Source organism: Parambassis ranga, chromosome 14 (assembly GCF_900634625.1).
Source record: "Parambassis ranga chromosome 14, fParRan2.1, whole genome shotgun sequence".
NCBI classification, from domain to species: domain Eukaryota; kingdom Metazoa; phylum Chordata; class Actinopteri; family Ambassidae; genus Parambassis; species Parambassis ranga.
Genome location: NC_041034.1, coordinates 10,544,747 through 10,564,253, shown reverse-complemented (window position 1 = coordinate 10,564,253; position 19,507 = coordinate 10,544,747). Strand labels below are relative to the sequence as shown.

The following is a 19,507-nucleotide window of genomic DNA, read 5'->3' as shown; positions in this document are numbered from 1 at the left end:
GGGTAAAATTCACCATTTCAACTCTGTGTCCACAGAGAGGAGGAGAAGGAGACACAAAGGGCCTCATGTAGTTTGGAAGAATGAACAATAAAAGACCTTGTCCTGTCTTATCTCTCCTTAGCATGAGACAGTTCAGGGCAAACTATTATTTAACTATTTTATTTCCACATTAACTGTAGTTAAAAATACATAATTATAAAAAATACAAAATTTAGACTAATTCAAGTTTAGACTCTATATTAAATTGTATGTGTTATCAAAATTCTATTTTTCATTACAGTGTCCTTCAGAAATGCTCACATCACCTTTTTTTCATTGTTTTAGTGACGTCAAATTCTGTAACCTTTGCCATCACGTGCTTCGCAAACCACAGCAAGAACTTAAAAAAATGGATTCCCTGAGAACCAGCTGATGAGCATGACCTGACCGCAGGCAGTGCTTTCTGAAAAGACGTAAAGACATGCTGGTGTAATTCTTATTACTGCTGTTTCACATGCTTCTCTTTACTCATGAGTGCTCTGTCTTTATGCTGAATTCACGTGATATTCACGGGGCAAAAACATTTAGTGAGCCTCCACCAGAGGGCGCCATGTAGCTGTTTTCAGGTATCATTTGGCAGATGACTGTTGGGCCTACAGTCTCTTCATCTCTGTCTCCCCAGGCAACTAATAAACCGCAATTTTGCACTCAGAAATTCAGCACCTACCAATGAATTTCCACATTTCCAAAAATACTGTGAAAAGATGGTGACACGTCACCACACTCTCATCACTATCACTACTATTCTGCTATGAGACTGGAAGCTTCGTAGCTGCACCAGTAACTATTGAATTTATACGGAATGTGAACAACAGATAATCATTTAAAATGTAAATGAGACTTCCAGGTGAGCTTTGACCTCTTGACAGCTTTACTATGTTTGTTCTGACTCCTTCAGGGATGCTATGGTGATAAAAGATGTAGCCTGATTCAGATTTTTATCTGAGCTTCTTGCACTGGTTTGCATGGCAACATGTTTTTAGAAATAGTCTTAAATGAAAAGCATTGAATTAGGATGCAAAATCAGATCAGAAGTTGTGTTTGGAGTCATGCTGACCTGAGGCAGGAGAGGGAAGGGGGTGGGATATGAAGCACATGGGGGATTTATTTTTGTCTCTTTGAACATTGAGATAATGATGACAAATTTAATGAAATGAAATGAGAGGTTACACTGTGCATGAGGGTATAGGCTCCCCCACAGCTCCAAGATCATCCATTCAAACTAAAAACATGTGCCTGTATTGAGACCTGAACGTTACATAGGCACGGCTCTTTATTCAATAGACACGCGAAGGAGATTTTGCAATATGCTATAAACTAGATGGTTAATTAATAATTTAGAGTAAGTTATAGTCGAATTAGACGCGTGAAGGAGCAGAACCACAGAGAAGTGACGACTTTTTTATATTTGTCTGACTGAATTGCCTCTCGGAGCGTTTGTACACTTTTAGCCACTGTTGATGCCCCATGCTTTAGAGGAGGAGGAGGAGGAAGAAGAGGAGAAGGAGGGGGGTGCTGCTGTCGTGTGCGTCAGTAAGTCAAACATGTTCCAATAACGCGCTGTGTTATCTGCTGCTATTTGCAGTTTGCTGTAGTCGGGCGCCAGACTGAGCGTGAGCAGAAATAATATATAAAAACCGGCAGCGATTTTCTTACTGCTCGTCTGTGATGGAAACGATCCGGGAACGAATGACATCTGCATGGCAGCTGGGAGGAAAAAGGTAGGCAGAAAGTATCATTTCAGGGCGCACAACTATTGAATTAAATATTAAATACATAAGCGAACTCTAAGGTTTAAATAGATTGGTGTCATTTTAACCTGTTTATTGCGCAACATAATTTCAGTACCACGGACAGCAACTTTAATTTGTACTTTACAAACTTTAATAAAAATGTCTTTTGTGAATAACCAAATACACTCATATAGTTTTAAACAAATGACTCACACTTTTCTTAGCATTAAAAGTCCTAATCTGGGAATTTATATGTCATTCAAACTGAGCTTACTTCCAATCCCTATTCATTTCCTCAGGAATCTAAGCCTTGCCCTCGGCACCACAAGCACCATGTCAACACTTCCATCCCAACCTCATCTCTAAGAGAACGGAGGATGGCAGGAGGAGTAAGGATGAACACGGGGATGGAGAAAAGACTGGGGCTATTTGTAAAGATGTTGGCAATGAGCATGTTACTGGGAGCTGATTTGGCCTTGAAAACCCAGCTTGGGGTCAACGCCCAGAACAGTGAGAGGAGAGTATTGGCACATATCCCAGGAGACATCATCATAGGAGCTCTGTTCTCTGTCCACCACCAACCACCTGCAGACAAGGTACATGTTGTGTGTGTCTTTATGTGTGCCAATCCATGTATATATGATAAACGTCAATCAATTTCACTTTGTTAAGGTCCATGAGCGAAAGTGTGGTGCGGTGCGTGAGCAGTATGGGATTCAGAGAGTGGAGGCCATGATGCACACACTGGATCGCATTAATGCAGACCCCGCCATCCTTCCCAATATCTCCCTGGGCTGTGAGATCAGGTCAGCAACCAAACTTCTTATGTTCTTTTTAAACTGTGCTTACAAAATGAGAAAAAAATGTATGCTGCAGGATTTTAAAGAACATCCACAGTCAGTCTGGGTTCCATTTTGACTTGTCACAGTGTATTGATAATGGCTCAGAAAATGTATGGTACCTGTGAATTAGCAGGATGGTTACTGTTAACCAAAAACAGCACTGAACAGTGAGTGAAGTGGCTGCCTAAAACTCGTGGCATAGTTTAATTGTTTTTTAGTATACAATATATATATATATAAACTACTTTAGATTCCTAATTTTTGACATGTAGCATTCTCCTCTAAGCAACACCCACACTGTTAGAAATGAGGGACACGATAAACAGTCTTTGTTTTATATGACATGCTAAAGTTAGCAACAACCAGTCTCTCCACCACAGCTTAGCAACAAAACACAACCCACCAAGCTGATTGGTGATAAAAAGATTCTGGGAATGACTGGTAAAGTGCTTCATCAAAGAGCATGAAGCACAGCCTGTGCTATCCCTTCCCACAACTCTTGCCAAAACATTGTGACTGTGACCTCACTCTTTCAACACCAGGGACTCATGCTGGCACTCTGCGGTGGCATTGGAGCAGAGCATTGAGTTTATTCGGGACACACTAGTGTCCAACGAAGAGGAGGAGAGCCAGGGCAAATGTACAGCAGAGGCAGGGAGTATGCTACTTCAGGGGAAAAAGCCCATCGTGGGACTGATCGGACCAGGTTCCAGCTCTGTGGCCATCCAGGTGCAGAATCTCCTCCAGCTCTTTAACATCCCACAGATAGCATACTCAGCCACCAGTATGGATCTCAGTGACAAGGTGAACAAAACCAGTGATGACTACAGTGACAAAAATGTCTTGTCCAATTACAAGCACGGCAGAAGGAACAAGTAGTTAAAGGTTTGTTACTTCCAACAGAGCCTGTACAAATATTTCATGAGGGTGGTGCCATCAGACATGCAACAGGCCAGAGCCATGGTGGACATTGTCAAGAGGTACAACTGGAGCTATGTGTCTGCAATACACACAGAGGGTAAGACTGTGCATGAAACTTCTGTATGTTGCATCCTCATTATTGTGTGCAGTGCTAGAAGCAGTTCTTTGTTTCAGTTCACAGTTTCCATTTAAAGGAGTAAAAGAGAAGAAGCACACTTTACACACTTATTTTGATCTGCCAACAACATGGAGCGAGATCAACTGACTCACATGCCTAATTTTGTGAGTGTATGCATGTGTGGTAGTCATTATTGTACAGCTGAGGCCACTATAAAGCTACGGCACAGACACAAAATTGATATGAATTTAGAGGTGATTATCGTAACCCTGTTCTCGTCATCAACAAAGCTTCCCATGCAACATCTGCCACAAGACTTGCACTCTTTGGGGATCAGGCTACTACTCTGTCCACTGATTTCAATAATGATTTAGCTATGGTTACAGCTCTCACAGCAGTTGCTCATTAATTTGTTGCTTTATTTTTACCTCCTCCTCCTCAACATATGTTACAAAAGGAAGCTGATCCTTATTGTTATCCTTGGCGGGCAGTGTGATGCATGGCTGCAGTTCAGAAATACATAATTACTTCATTTTATATGTATATGTTTTTATTTTGTTCACCTCAATGCAACCTCTATGACTAATTTTATATAAAAATACATTGCCAGTTCTTCATGCTCTATATTAATATGCTCTGGGTTAAGGCCTTATGATCATGAATAAATCCTCTTGTTCAGCTTATTCCATAAATGTACCAAATACATATGCTTAAATCAATATGTTTTAATATTTGCATGCATGTTTTATTAGTTGGTCAAGTGGTCTTAACATTACCCAAACAGCTTTGCAAGAGTGAGAAACAATATGTATTCAACAGTTAAAGAATTCCAAGAGGGGTCAGTGAGGAACATCCTTTGTCATGTCACAATATTATCACAATTACTCTGTCAAGTCCAGATGAGATTGCTTTCTACTCTGCATGGTATTTGCATAAACGAATGTTAATTCCCATTCAGTGATGCCAACTTTCCCACATTAACAGCTGCTCTCTTTCAAAATAGCTCACAAAAGACACCACAAATGCAGTCCCACATATACTTTTTGTGTTTGTGCAGTTTAATTAAAAATACATTTGTCCTGCATGAGAGCAAAAGACCAGAGGAAGGATAGAAAAGAAATAATATAAACGTAGAGAAGATTGAAGCAAGGCATCTGGACTTGTAGAGTTTTCTTGAAGACGTTTCGCTGCTCATCCAAGCAGCTTCATCAGTTCTAACTGTTTGGTGGGGAAACATGGTTTATATGTGGTTACAGACCTCAGTGGGTGGGTCTGGGTAAAACTTAAAAACAATAGCACTAAATGTTTCCATACTTACCTGTGATGATCTGGCTGACTGGGCCAGGTGTGTCTAACGACTGGCTAACGACTATGAAACTGCCGGAGGGGGTCTGGTTGACAGCCCTTTGTTCTTGCTGTGAGTATGTGCAAACTTCCTGGGAATGGATGGAATCACTGCATTGTATGTGGTGGAAAGATGATGTCTGAGGCCACCACCTCTGTTAAGGGAAGGTTTTTCCAGCTTAACATAGATGGCTTCCTTGACTCCTCTTTCATACCACCTTTCCTCTCTGTCTAAAATGTGAACATTGTTGTCCTCAAAGGAGTGTCCTTTGTCTTTGAGGTGGAGGTGAACAGCTGAGTCTTGTCCTGAGGAGGTGGCTCTCCTGTGCTGAGCCATTCTTCTGTGGAGTGGTTGTTTAGTTTGTCCAATGTACAGATCAGAGCATTCCTCACTGCACTGGACTGCATATATCACATTGCTGTGTTTCTCCCTGGGAATCTTGTCCTTCGGGTGAACCAGTCTCTGTCTCAGTGTTGTCATTGGTTTGAAATGGACTGGGATGTCAAGGTTGTTGAAGATCCTGCAGAGTTTCTCTGATACTCCTGACACATATGGAATGGAGATATTCTTTCTCCATTGTTGTCCTTCTTCTTGTTGTTGGGGGGTCTTGTTTTTGTGGCTTTGATGAGTTCCCACTTGGGGTAGCCACAGGTCTGCAGGGCCTTCCTGATGTGGTGTTACTCCTTCTTCTTCCCCTCTGAGCTGGTTGGTACAGTTTGTGCTCTGTGCTGTAGGGTCCTGATGACTCCCAGTTTGTGTTCCAGTGGGTGGTGTGAATCAAACAGCAGGTACTGGTCCGTGTGTGTGCGTTTCCTGTACAATTCCACATTGAGGCTTCTGTCCTCCTCAATATGTACTGTGCAGTCCAAAAAGGCCAGATTGTTATCCCTGGTGTCCTCCCGAGTGAACTTGATGTTGTTGTCCACTGCGTTGATGTGTTCTGTGAACCGTTCCACTTCATTGGTCTTGATTTTGACCCAGGTGTCATCCACATATCTAAACCAGTGTGTGGGGGTGGTTCCAGGAAAGGAACTCAGGGCTCTTCTCTCCACTTCTTCCATGTAGAGGTTGGCCACAATAGGAGACACAAGTGATCCCATTGCACAGCCGTGCTTCTGTCTGTAAAAGTTCCCATTGTACTGGAAATAAGTGGTGGTCAGGCAGAGGTCCAGCAGGTCACAGATGTGGTCTGGCGTGAGGTTGGTTCTCTCCTTGAGCGTGCTGTCTTGTGTGAGGCACGTCCTTACCATCTCTGTGGTTTCTGATGTAGGGATGCAAGTGAACAAGGAGGTGACATCAAATGAGACCATGGTGTCGTCTGGGTCCATTCGGATCTTCTCCACCTTGTTCACAAAGTCCTGAGAGTTGTGGAAGTGATGTGGTGTGTCACATACCAGTGGTGTCAGGAGTTCAGCCAAGTGCTTAGCCATGTTGTATGTAACTGAGTTTGTGCTGCTGACGATGGGTCTGAGGGGGACTCCTTCCTTGTGTATCTTGGGGAGTCCATACAGGCATGGAGTGGCTTCCCCAGGATACAGTCGGAAGTAGAGCTTGCGGTTGATGATTTGATCCTTCTCCAGTTTTTGTAGGTAGCTGACTAGTTTTTTCTTGTAGTTGCTGGTGGGGTCCCTCTTCAATGTCTCATATGTGGCTGTGTCACTGAGGACTTTGGAGTGGTAGTCCTGTGTGTTGAGGACTACTACTGTGTTGAGGACTACTGTGCATTTGGAATTTGCATTTTTGTCGTTCCTTACCCCTGGTGTGCTGTGCCGACTGGACTTTTTCAGTCAGTTTGATGACTTCATCCATGACTTCGCTGGGTAGGAGGGCGGCAAGCTGTAATCTTGTCTGCTCCGTGGTGACCATGAGAGCGTCTATGATGAAGTTGATCTGTCTAATCCTTTCGTTGATATTATAAACAAATTTCAGCAACATGGACAGGAAACTGAAGAGAGGTTAAAGATGCCTGAAATGATCAGAATCTTATGTTACTATCCAAGGAGGCATGCCACATATGGGAGTAACACTTGTGCATAGTAATGAAAAAGTCTCAAACAGTGTCATATTCAGAGGGAGAGTACAGTTGCAAAGCAACAGAAACTAGGTGACCTAATTTTCCAGCAAAAACAGGGAAGTCAACCCCTGCCAGTTGTCATAATAGGGTCCATTACCAAATTCTCCTGTGCTAGATTTGTGTGTTTACACCCTGCAAACACGTGTGTGTGTGTGTATGAGCACACAAGAACCTTTGTGTTGAGAAGTGAATACAATCAAAATTTAATTTCAAATTTAAATGCTACAGCCAACAATCTAAATGAAGGGACCTGTTAAGTTAAGGAATTTTGTGGCAGTCTAATTTGTTCAGCTTTAATTAGGTCACAAACTCCCAGTTTTCGTGCATGCAGTTTTAAAAACTATCCCATTCATGACCATAGGTAATTATGGTGAGAGCGGCATGGAGGCATTCAAGGACATGGCAGCAAAAGAGGGGATCTGTATCGCTCACTCTGATAAGATATACAGCAACGCAGGAGAACAGAGCTTTGACAAGCTGCTTCAGAAACTACGAGGCCATCTTCCCAAAGCCAGAGTGGTGGCCTGCTTCTGCGAGGGCATGACAGTCCGAGGCATTCTAATGGCCATGAGACGACAACGCCTGGTGGGAGAATTTCTGCTGGTTGGAAGGTGAGTGGTTGATTTTTTTGGCATAATTTCTAACCCAAAATGGAGACTAAAAGTGAATGAGATGTTGTGCTTCAGGTCTCCTACTCTCCAATCCAGATTTTTCCTCAAGCACCATCAGGCAAGATGTGTTTGTTGTCATCGGGACCATCTATGTTCTCTTATCATCCTCATCCTTACTGTCATCTTCATTGCATCCATCTTCCTTATGGTGGCCTAAGGAGTTCAAGGTATTTTTTTTAATTCTTTTTTTTTGCATTGATTTATAATATTTAGGAAAGAAATTTCTCCCTGGTGTGCTATTTAAATAGAGAAACTGTTAAAAAACTCTGCATAAGGTATGCAATTAAAATCAGGGGGAAAAAAACAAGCAGAAAAGAGGGGGTTGATTTAGCAGGAGCTTTCACTCTCTCCGAGAATAACATGTTTTATTTTAAGGTTTAGCTCTCTGGATCACTCGTCCCTGGTGTTCTATAAATGCCTTCCCTCATTAGGAGCCACATATGTAGGCTGTCGCTCAAATCTGACAGCAGGAAACATAAAATAACCTTGAACTACATATCGCAAAACACCATGCTCTATAATCCACATCATTACATAGACCTTCCAGGTACTTACGGTGTTGTCGTCTGTTTGTCAGACTTTGGATGATTATAGTTATTATTATTATTTTTTTAAATTTAGGATTCTGCTTATTTTCTCTTTTTTAATGCTGTTCTGGTGGTGACAACCTCATCTTTTGATGCACTCATGCATCCATGTGCGTTATTGTGTGTGTATCCCATTAAAACGTGTTCTTAAATTCCTTTTTAATTCTTGTTATCTACTCAGATCATTATTTTCATTTTAGCTTGGAGGTTTTGTCATTGGGCTTGTGCCTTGCATGTTTTGATTCCATTTTTGTACTGGGAGAAACTGGAGCAGATGATGTGCCAGATCATGCCAACACTGCATAAACTGCATTTTTTTGTAATATAAAAAGTTCTTGTACATATCACAAAGGCATTACAAGAGTAAATGGGATTTTTCACTATAGCACAAAAGTTGGATGAAATATGGATGCAGTCTTTTTCTATTTTTAGCCACATTAGTGGTGCAACTCTACAAATTACAATGTTAATGTTGTAAAAGGTGAATTGCATCTAGTATGATTCCAGATCTTTTGTTCACATAAGGTAGACATCTGTGGTGAAGGTAAAATATATCCTCACCTGTTGTCTGATTGACATCTACACTGATACGGTCCCTTCACTCAACACTGCTATTGGTGCTCATTAGTTTGTGTGTGTGGGGGGCATGTCTTATTTCTCCTCTGTTTTGTTTTCACTTCAGCAGAGGACACTTTTCTGGCCTCAAGTTTGTTTCACTACAGAATGTTAACTCAGAAACAATCTGGATGCAAAATAGACCAGTGTTGTGCTGGCTAAGGTGAAATAAGTACACTCTGTGCGTGTGTGTATGTGTGCACTCGTGTGTCTTGCAGGCTTGTAGGTGGTGCGGCCGCATGCTGCATCCAGCATATTGCCCTCCCAGGTCGATGTGTGGGTTTCAGAGCTCCTGTTCAAGAGTGATTCAAACTATCCAGAGTCAAAGCCCTCCATGCTTTTCATATCCATCCCTGCCTGTTTTATGCCAGTGTACCATTTCTGTACTCGCTTCTCTAAGGATGTGTTATGAAATGATCTCCTACCTCACCCAGAGAACCAGGCAACATAAAAAAAAGAAACACCCACACTGCTGTTGTGTAACTCAAACTCAGTAAGTGAAGTTTTCAAAAATCTCTCTGTCAGTCAGAAGAGAGCGGAATATTTTGTCAGTGACGTGTGTTTTTACATGTACACACACGTGGAGGTGTAATGAGCATTCTACCTTTATTTATCATAGACAGGTATCCAGAGGGGGTGATGATAATAATAGATGGAGTAACCCTCTTTAAACAGTTCACTGATGAGATAGTTCATTCAAGTTCAAACCTTAAATGTCTCAAAATAAACAAATCAGATGGTTTTGCTGACATTGCTATGTGTGGATGTTTGCCTGGTGATGTTTATTCAGAATTAGGCATCATCATTTTAAACCTATAATAAGCGGGTGTTCTACCAAACAATAATACATAAAAACATTTGCCTGTTTCAAATAAATAAATGTGCTGAAATAGGTTAAGATCACAGGTACAGCTTGTTTCTGCAATGCAGAGCTCGTGTCTGTGCTGAGATACCGATCAAGCAAACCTAACGTGCACTCTCAGGGGAGTTAACAGATAATAAGCCTACAGAGATCTAATTAATCAGACACAAAGTTTGTAAAATAACACTCCTGAAAGTTAGATACAATACAAAACAAGGCATATAGTATAAAAAGGGAAATCACACACCATGCCACACTGTCCAAAACAACAATTATTCCTCAGTAGGTCTTGTGTTGGCACATCTGAGTGTTACATACATGTTACATAGATATATTATGTCAACTGTACATACAGAACATCTTCATCAGCATGTTCTTTCTGTGGCTGTTAACTCTACTTGTTTGTGTTGTTTGTCCCTGTGTGTTGTGCCTCTGAGTCCCCCATAACCCTCTATAAAACAAAGCAGGTATAGATAATAAATGTATAAATGAGCCACCCAAAATCTAATATAAAAGTGCTGTATCCTTTTTTAAATTAAATCATATGAGGAATCCAAAACCCAACCCTGCTTTATTATTATTAGTAGTAGTCTGTATGATAACTGCCTCTGAGAGCTTCCTTTTTGCAATCATTTTTTTCAAGATGTCCTTCACCCTGTTCTCTTGAAACCACTTTCACTTTTTTGGCAAATGTGTTTTTAAAAGGATGACACCAGCCACTTTAGATGTGTAAGAGTAGAACCCAGGATCATTATAAACCTCATGCTAGATTTTCAAATTTCACTTCCTGCAGCCTGCATTCTGAAAATGTGTTAGAATGCTTACCTGCTGATGTGTTTTGAATGCTTTAACGTTCTTTTTGACATTATGTTACAGAGACGAATCCTCTCCTCAGCCTTGTTTGTCTGCCTTTTAGTGTCTTTCCTGCTGTTCTGCACACATACAAATAATGTTTTCCACACCCATTTGCTGAGGTCACAGTACTGTCTGAACAATCAAATCCTGGTGTGGGTTTCAAAATTGAGCAGCAGATACCAATACGCTGGTACACGATAAGGTTTCATTATAGTGATGGAATTGTGTGTTTTATGCATGTTTGTGTCTACATCAACTTGTTTCAATTAATGGCTTCACAGCAAGCATACAGATAGAAGTCTAACAACCTGCTGTTCTTGTGTCTTTCTCTCTCTTCATCCTGTCAAGTGACGGCTGGGCTGACAGGTATGATGTGACTGATGGATACCAGAAGGAAGCAGCAGGCGGAATCACAATAAAGCTGAAGTCTGCATACGTGACCTGGTTTGATGATTATTATCTAAACCTGAAGCCAGATGCCAACCTGAGGAACCCCTGGTTCCCTGAGTTCTGGCAGCACCGCTTCCAATGCAGGCTGAGGGGACATCCACAAGAGAGCACTGTATACAACCGCACGTGCACCTGTTAGTACAACACAAACATCATGCTCTAAGCATCTGTTCAGTCTGACTTTTCCCATCTGTAGATTATAGTGGTTATAATAGGTGCCATTGTATGGTCTTGACAGGGAGAGAGTCTCTGCGCCAACAGTATGCCCAGGACACCAAGATGGGCTTTGTCATTAATGCCATTTATTCCATGGCCTATGGACTACATGCTATGCAGCAGTCCCTCTGTCCAGGATATAAGGTATGATGATAAACACATTTGGATGCTTTCATAACATCAGTATTGACAGTGTTTGCTCTTCGCCAGGGTTTGTGTGAGAACATGCGGCCCATTGATGGCCGCAAGCTGCTTGAATTCCTGATGAAAACCAACTTTACCGGTGTGTCTGGAGAAGCCATTCTCTTTGACCAGAATGGAGACTCCCCCGGAAGGTGAGGATGGTGATGGAGAAGTTAGTAAGAAGTTAAAAAAATGTAAAGTGAGTGGATGCATTCTATGTGTGCGTCAGGTATGAAATCATGAACTTCAAGCACATAGGCGAGGATGGATACGCTTACATCCACGTGGGAAGCTGGGATCAGGGTGGCCTGAAGATGAATGATGAAGAAATTTGGAGTAACAACAGTGAAATCATTCAGTCTGTTTGCTCTGAGCCCTGCCAGAAGGCACAGATCAAGGTATGAACCACGAAAAGGTTTACATTGTTAAGGTATTGATGCGTTTGTAATAAACTACATGTATTGATTTGTATGAGTGTAACACAAACAACAAAGTTGTTTTGCAGAAAATTCTCTTTTACCAGTATTGGCAGCATTCATAATTAACTATAGATAGAAAATGTATTATTTTCATTAAAAGAATCTGTCAAACACGGCCCACACAGCAGCCTTTAAATTGATCCCACAGGTTTACAATCTTCGAAACCCTTCCAATCTGATCCTTGAGAGACCCACCAGGGATTCAGCACTATTCTTTGTTCATGCTTTAATCATCTCCCATCTGGGTTTCTCTAGCTCCTTCCAGCCCCTCCAGACTGCGGTCTCCTTTTTTCTCCATCAGCCCAAATGTCTCGAACATTAAATCCTTCTTGCACAATCTACACTTCTAATCAAGTTGCAATGATTTCCTTTAAAAACCCCCTTACCTACCCCCTGTTCTTCCAACATTTCTGTTCCCTTTGCATTCAACCATGAAGCCCATATCAAAGCTAGTAAAATATTCCATTACAAATAAAAGCCATGCAAATCATACAGGCTAGCCTGAGGGAAACACTACACACAACAATTTTTGAGATTTGAAGTCTCAACCTGCTTCTTAATGGGACTAACCACCCAGCTTCCACTTTCCTTAGTTCACTTTCCACATCCTATACTCCTACATCACAGGATAATAATCTCAATAACCTTGCATTTTTTCTTCTTTTCATCCCCTGATGAACAAAAAATCTTAAATTTTTCTGCCCTTCTGTACAGTCAGAGTGTAAGATTAGCTACAGCAAAGTGCCATTGGAGCTTTGAGACCTTTCTGTCCTTTCCCTGCTGGTGTGTCTGTCTTCAGGTGATCCGTAAAGGAGAGGTGAGCTGCTGCTGGACCTGCACTCCCTGCAAGGACAATGAGTTTGTGTTTGACGAGTACACTTGCCGAGCCTGTGCCCTGGGCTCCTGGCCCACAGATGACCTCACTGGTACACACAATTTGTTTATATCTCTAGCTACGTAGACCAGAAGAGCTGTCAAATCTGGGTCACACACTGATGGCGCACCCACAAATCGCCTTACATCTTACACTCACAGAAACTGGCAGACGCTCTGTACTAAGATGTACTACTGCACAGACCAAAAGATGTTAAAAACCCAGCCAGAATATTGGATTATCTGAAGCCAGATTTCGTAACTACAAAGTCTATAGAAACACTTTGAGTTTCAGTTTCCAGATATTCTCAATGGAGGGTTCACATAAATCACAAACACGTTTTCATTTGTTATTCTGATCCTTCTCTCCCACACGTCCCTTTAATATTACACAACAAATTAGCCATGTTCCTCATGACATCACCGTTGAAAGGTTGGCGATTTCACAGATGCTTTGAGCACTGATGTTTACAGGAACTAGTGCTACATGGGTGAATGTCCTTTGATGCATATATCCAGATCAAGCTTCACATTTCTTACATACAAACTGTACTCACTGTAGTGTTTCTTTTCTCCTCTCAGGTTGTGAACCGATCCCTGTGCAGTATGTGCGCTGGGGGGATCCAGAACCCATTGCTGCTGTAGTCTTCGCCTGTCTGGGCCTCATGGCTACACTCTTTGTTACTTCTGTCTTCATCAAGTAATTATAGCCTACAGTTCCTGCCTTATTCAGCCCGAGTGACAAAACAGACAGCAAGATGGCTGCCTTCAGTAGGGGAAGAAGTAAAATGGATGATTATCTGCTTAAATGAAAGATTAAAAATAACCAGATGCCTTTTCTTGACAGTTGGATAGATTATTCTGCATCTGTTGGTAATGCCTCCTGAAAATCCAACTCGAATCCACAGAGTCCAGTCTAATTCTTTGTCTAGAATTAAACTACCCTCACATACCCATTTTATACTATTATACATTTCTGCGAGATGTTATCATAATTTAGGGTGTAAGTTGAGCTATAATGTGTGTTTTGCGTGGCAATAGTGATCCACTGTGAAGCCAGTATCATGTAGAAGTTTTGTTCATCTAGTCTGTTTTATCTGTAGATTCTGGGACACTCCTGTGGTCAAATCATCCAGCCGTGAGCTCTGCTACATCATTCTGGCCGGTATATGCCTCGGGTATCTTTGCACTTTCAGCCTTATCGCCAAGCCGCACATCATCTACTGCTACCTCCAGCGGCTGGGAATTGGCCTGTCCCCTGCTATGAGTTACTCTGCTTTAGTCACCAAGGTACTTTTTTAACTAGTTGACCTTAAAACTTGCACAACACCTTATGTCATACCTATGGCAATGTTGGAAATGAGATCCAGTAGATACCGATACACAGGAATGTAGTGCATCAATAAGAACATTGACATGTAATTGTAGAAGTAACATTAACACATTACTAAGTTTCAGTAACTTGCCTAACACTGTAGCCTTTGGCAGTGAGAGCTCCTGAATACAGACATTGCTTTTACTCATTTAAGTCAGTCTTGTTGGTGGGGACTCACAGGGGACTAATTCAAATCAGATATTTTTTCAGTGTGGGATTATTCCAGAAAACCGCATGATTCATTTAAAAGACTTTGACATAGCAAGGGAATTTTTATTGTCAACATTTTAAACAGACAATTTGTCTGCTGTTGTGGTCCCAAGTGCTTTTTAGCATATGTAGAAGGACAGCTAAGGATGAATGCTGAAAACAGACAGGATGATAGGCGGTTGTAAGTGAGGCATTATAGAAGCTGAAGATCTGTGTGTGGGCTGAGGGTGATGTTTTAAGATCTGGGGCGGGTATTATTGTCGTAAATCAGAGATATATTATCCACAGTTGATTGAAGCCCGCATAAGCATTTGATCTATTTTCAATGCAGACCAACCGTATTGCACGGATCCTGGCTGGCAGCAAGAAGAAGATCTGCACCAAGAAGCCGCGCTTTATGTCCGCCTGCGCACAATTGGTCATCGCCTTCCTACTCATACTGCTGCAGCTGGGAATTATTGTGGCACTGCTTATCATAGAGCCACCACAGGTGTGTGTGTGTGTGCTTGTTTTAGAATGTGGGGGATGTTCATTTAGATTTATACAAAGCATCATCTTTCTTTCTCTGTTGTTAGGTGATCTATGATTACCCTAGTATCCGTGAGGTACACTTGATCTGCAATCTGACCACACTCGGGGTGGTGGCGCCGCTGGGCTACAATGGCCTCCTTATCCTCAGCTGTACCTTCTACGCCTTTAAGGTAATTCAGCAATACTTTATAACGTTGTTCTTGATGCACTCTGTTCTTTCAACTTCAACTTACACAGCCTACAAATCATGTTCTTCTTTTTACAGACACGTAATGTGCCAGCTAACTTTAATGAGGCTAAGTATATTGCCTTTACCATGTACACCACCTGCATCATCTGGCTGGCCTTTGTTCCTATTTATTTTGGGTCCAACTACAAGATCATAACCATGTGCTTTAGTGTCAGCCTCAGTGCCACAGTGGCTCTCTGCTGCATGTTTGTCCCCAAGGTAAGAAACAAACTGTTAAAATGGCAAACTTAAGTCATCATGCTAATAAATGTTTTGTTGTCAGGTGTACATCATGCTCGCCAAGCCTGAGAAGAACGTCCGCAGTGCTTTCACTACATCCACAGTCGTGAGGATGCATGTAGGAGATGCCAAGAAAGCCACCAAGACTGGCAAATCCTCCAGCAGCATGGCAAACTTGTTCCGCCGTCGTGGCTCTGCACAGGACAACATCAGGTACATGGTGAACAAAATTTGTATTTTTTTCTCTTATCCCTTCAATGCGAAGCATGAGGATGGTCTCAGACTGTTCCATTGCAACAGGCTGAATATAAAGCCAAGAAAAAACTGCTCCCCTAGCTGAGAAAAGGCCACCTCATTTGGGTTAAGTTCTCCCAGAGGGTGCCAGCCATACTCAAGAATTTCTCTTTCTAGGGAAGATAGAAGAACATGGAGGGAGACTTATAATATTACACAGAACAGAAAATATAGAATTAGACAAAGGCAATAACATAAAGGATTTCTATCTTTTGTATGTTTTGCAGCTCCAATGGAAAATCAGTGACATGGGCACAGAACGAGCGCAGCTACAGACCAAACCTGTGGAAGAGAATGTCATTCCATGTCAAGAAAAAGGACCCAGTTGAGGTGAATCAGACTGCCATTATCAAGCCCTTTTCTAAAAGTGGCGATACACCTACAGACGGCGGTGTCAAAGAGCAGTATGGAGAACCGCGGCTGTCTCAGTCTCTCTCTTGCTCGCCCTCTCAGTCACCCCTGCCCATTATCAGCCAGCATGCAGCGAAGGCTAAAGGTCTCCAGAGAGGACAGGACCAAGACGACACAGATGTGTTACCCACATATGTACCTGAACACCCTGCTGGGGTCCGGAGAAGAGTTGGGGATAACAGCAGTGTTGGTATGGTGGATGGCGGGGACATTAGCATTATCGGTGTGGGTGACATCGGTATTGGTGGGCAAACTCAGGGCACTACTATCATGGACCAAATCAGCTGTGTGGTTAACAGTTTCACCGCCAACATCAGTGAGCTTAACACCATGATGCTGCCAGGGGGGGTCACTGTCGGCCCCCCATCTACCACCGCTCTGCCTGCTGCTGCTGCAGATACTACTGCTTGTCCACCTCAGTACCCCACATCCAGGAATAGACAGGCCCCCTCCACTGTCACCACTTACGCCGAGGTAACAGCCAATTTCTGTGAGAATCTACCTGCTGGTAAGATATATGAGCACCTGGCTGGGAATTGTGTGAGCGGCAGACGGGCCAAGGATGCGGAGGAGCTGATGGCCCTGACGCCTCCCTCTCCATTTAGAGACTCATCTCTGAGCTCCAATGGCAGCTCACCCCCCTCCCTGTCCCCAGCCTCTGAGGCTGAATACAACCAGCTGCTGCTGAGACACTACAGCCAGAGCTCTTCCTCCCTTTAAACTTGCTCTCTCAAAACTCCATAAAGAAGGATCTTTAGACTGGACCAAACTCTTTGATGCCTTTCGCCGTGTGGATTTTAAAGCAGTTTTTGTATAAAAAATATGTGTTTGATTTCAGATATCGGATAAAAAGCATCGGCACATGTGCTCACTGCGAGGACTGAAAGACGCATGGCAAATACTACACACTTAAAAAAAGGCCAAAAAAGAGTAAAACAAACAAACATGGGCATTTTAAAGACTTTTTAAAGCATTTCTGACACGTTTCAAACTCCAAAGAAAACACTGGTAAGCTGAGATGAAAACAAAATCACTGAACATTTTTTATTTTATTTATTTTTTTCAGTGTTTGTGGAATACAAAAGATTACTTTATTTATTATTTGTTTATTTCTTTATATTTTTCATTATTTTTCTTTTTTTCTTATTTATCTGGTTGATTATAATAATAACTAATGCATCTTAAAATATTTAGGATAATCTAGGAAGTGCAGGAATTAGAAAACACTAGATATGGTTGTATTTTAGTTGTGTATTTTTCATTAACTATTATCATATAAAGTGTAATTTGTTTTTTTATTGCTTGCTGACCTACTGTACATGATGTGATGTTTTATGTTACTGCCCTCACCTGTTTTCTACTTTGTTATATTTTAAAACCCAGCTGGGTGCAGTTTCAGTATCAGCATGAAGAAACGAAAAGGTCAGACATGATTCATTTATGTTGCCTTCCAGTCTCAGAAGACATAAAGAGAGTATTTTGTATCCTGATGATACCGGGGAAGTGTACAGATGCAGCAAATCAGAGATTTTTTTCCTTTTATGTGTGCATCTTCTCAGAAAAGAACAATGAAAAGGAAATCCCTCCTCTCTTGAGAGGACAAGAGCTCGTTACGTCTGAAGGGAATATCTGTCAATGGATACAAACATCAAGTGTCTACCAACACAAAGAGCTTTGGACTGCTGATTTTACCTAGACTTAGCTGAATGTATGATAAGTTGTAGTGGACCAAAATGACCCTTCACCTCAGGATGTGAACCAAAATAGACTCAGCTACTGAATGAGTGTTTTCAAATTTGCATGATGTCAAGATTTCTTTTCATTTTGACATATGTTTGTAAACTTTTTAATATCGTAATGTCCGACCACTATAATTAACATGTTGAGTAGCAAATTATCAAATACTATTAGTGACGCTGACGTCTTTTTAAGGTTAGTTAAGAAGAACTGAAAGTGTGCCAGTTTTCCGGACATATTGTGCAAAAACAGCTTTTTGCCTGCCTTGCTTTTTCTATACATATGTGCCATAATGTTTCTCTGCTGTAAATTACATTGTGTTTCTATAAAGTTGGTCACATTTAGAATCTTACTGTGAGCCTATGTAGATTTTAGATTTTAGTTGAATAGACGGTGTTTTTCATTCTTTTTTTTGGATCTTCATTGGCCCCTCTGAGGATGCTGTTCCATAGGTTTACAGCTTGTTTGGTTCAACTAAGATGTAAATGATGATATTGTAGTAGTAGGTAATTAAGTTTACTCATATTTTTGGTTCGACTTCCTTTTGTTACTTTACACAGACAGGAATGTGTTTTTGATATGTGCCACGTTTTATACCATCGTTGCCATATTTGCATGCATGTTCGTGCCAACTGAGATTTTATAGGTGCATATTATGTGTTATGCCAGTAATTCACTGATATAATCTAAAGAATGATCCTGAATTTACAACTTAGACATGCATTAAAGTTTCTACACAAAATGTAATACATTTTCTTACAGTCATTTTATTAGTATTGTGGGAATTACTTCAATATCGACAAAATCAAATTATAAATTACCCTTAAAGGGATCAGAATTATTGTAAAATGCCATAAAGACTGGGCTGGTAATTGATGTTTTAATTATGCACTATAATCCAAATTTTTATTATCACATGTTAAGGAGTCACGCTTCCTAGTGTTATTTTTACTTTTTTTTGGTCCCTGTTACTTATAGTCCTTTTCAAAATAAGATTATAATTGTGTCAAATCACTGTGTGATAATTAATAAACCTAACCAGGAAATAGGGTTTCTAGGGCATCCTTTATTAAATAACACATGATATAATTTCCTATGCCATGAATTGTAGTCCAAAATTGTTCAGCGAAATTAATATTCACAGGACTCAGACAGAATAAGCAGTATGAGCACAGGGAGTGGGCAAGGCCTCAGTGGAAGTATACGTCAATAGTACCACAAGTAGTAGTACCACATTCTTCCTTGAGGTCACAGCTCTGTATAAATGAAATCAAATGTAACCAAAAATAACCAATTCTGCAGTAGTTAGCGCCATAGTTATTTAACAGAGAACTAATAACTTAAGATCTTATCATAATAAGGGCGTTAACAATATACTCAAGTGATGCATAATGATTGGCTCCTGATTAATGCAAGTATAATAAATTCCTCAGGATGATCTACAGATCGGGTGATGGTGATTTTACACTTAACGTATCATCAGCCAAAGTGTGTTAGTACACAGTTACTTCATAACAGGTGACCCAACAAACCCGAGGTGGCGAGACGAGGTCACAAGTTCCCAAGCACAGCCCCCGAGCTATCACGCACTCCCCCCACGGGGAGGGCGGTTCCTAA

At 41.3% G+C, this 19,507-nt stretch overlaps 1 protein-coding gene across 1 annotated transcript; it reads left to right on the top strand.

Moving 5' to 3' along the window:
- The first annotated feature begins 2,149 nt into the window (after positions 1-2,149).
- On the top strand, positions 2,150-16,873 carry grm5a (glutamate receptor, metabotropic 5a). Its single transcript, XM_028421942.1, has 17 exons — positions 2,150-2,368; positions 2,445-2,578; positions 3,157-3,418; positions 3,518-3,632; positions 7,434-7,683; positions 11,011-11,246; positions 11,351-11,472; positions 11,539-11,663; positions 11,741-11,909; positions 12,790-12,916; positions 13,446-13,563; positions 13,967-14,153; positions 14,780-14,938; positions 15,024-15,149; positions 15,245-15,427; positions 15,492-15,661; positions 15,970-16,873. Exons 1-17 carry the CDS (start codon positions 2,150-2,152, stop codon positions 16,871-16,873), a joined length of 3,606 nt encoding a protein of 1,201 aa, XP_028277743.1.
- Positions 16,874-19,507: the final 2,634 nt, after the last annotated feature.

What these genes read in the sequence shown, in the direction of transcription:
- grm5a (XM_028421942.1), top strand. Translation starts at nt 2,150, where the DNA reads ATGGCAGGAGGAGTAAGGATGAACACGGGGATGGAGAAAAGACTGGGG. An exon ending in GCCAGAAGGCACAGATCAAG is followed by an intron (nt 11,910 to 12,789) that starts GTATGAACCACG and finishes GTCTGTCTTCAG; the next exon opens with GTGATCCGTAAAGGAGAGGT. An exon ending in TTATCATAGAGCCACCACAG is followed by an intron (nt 14,939 to 15,023) that starts GTGTGTGTGTGT and finishes CTCTGTTGTTAG; the next exon opens with GTGATCTATGATTACCCTAG.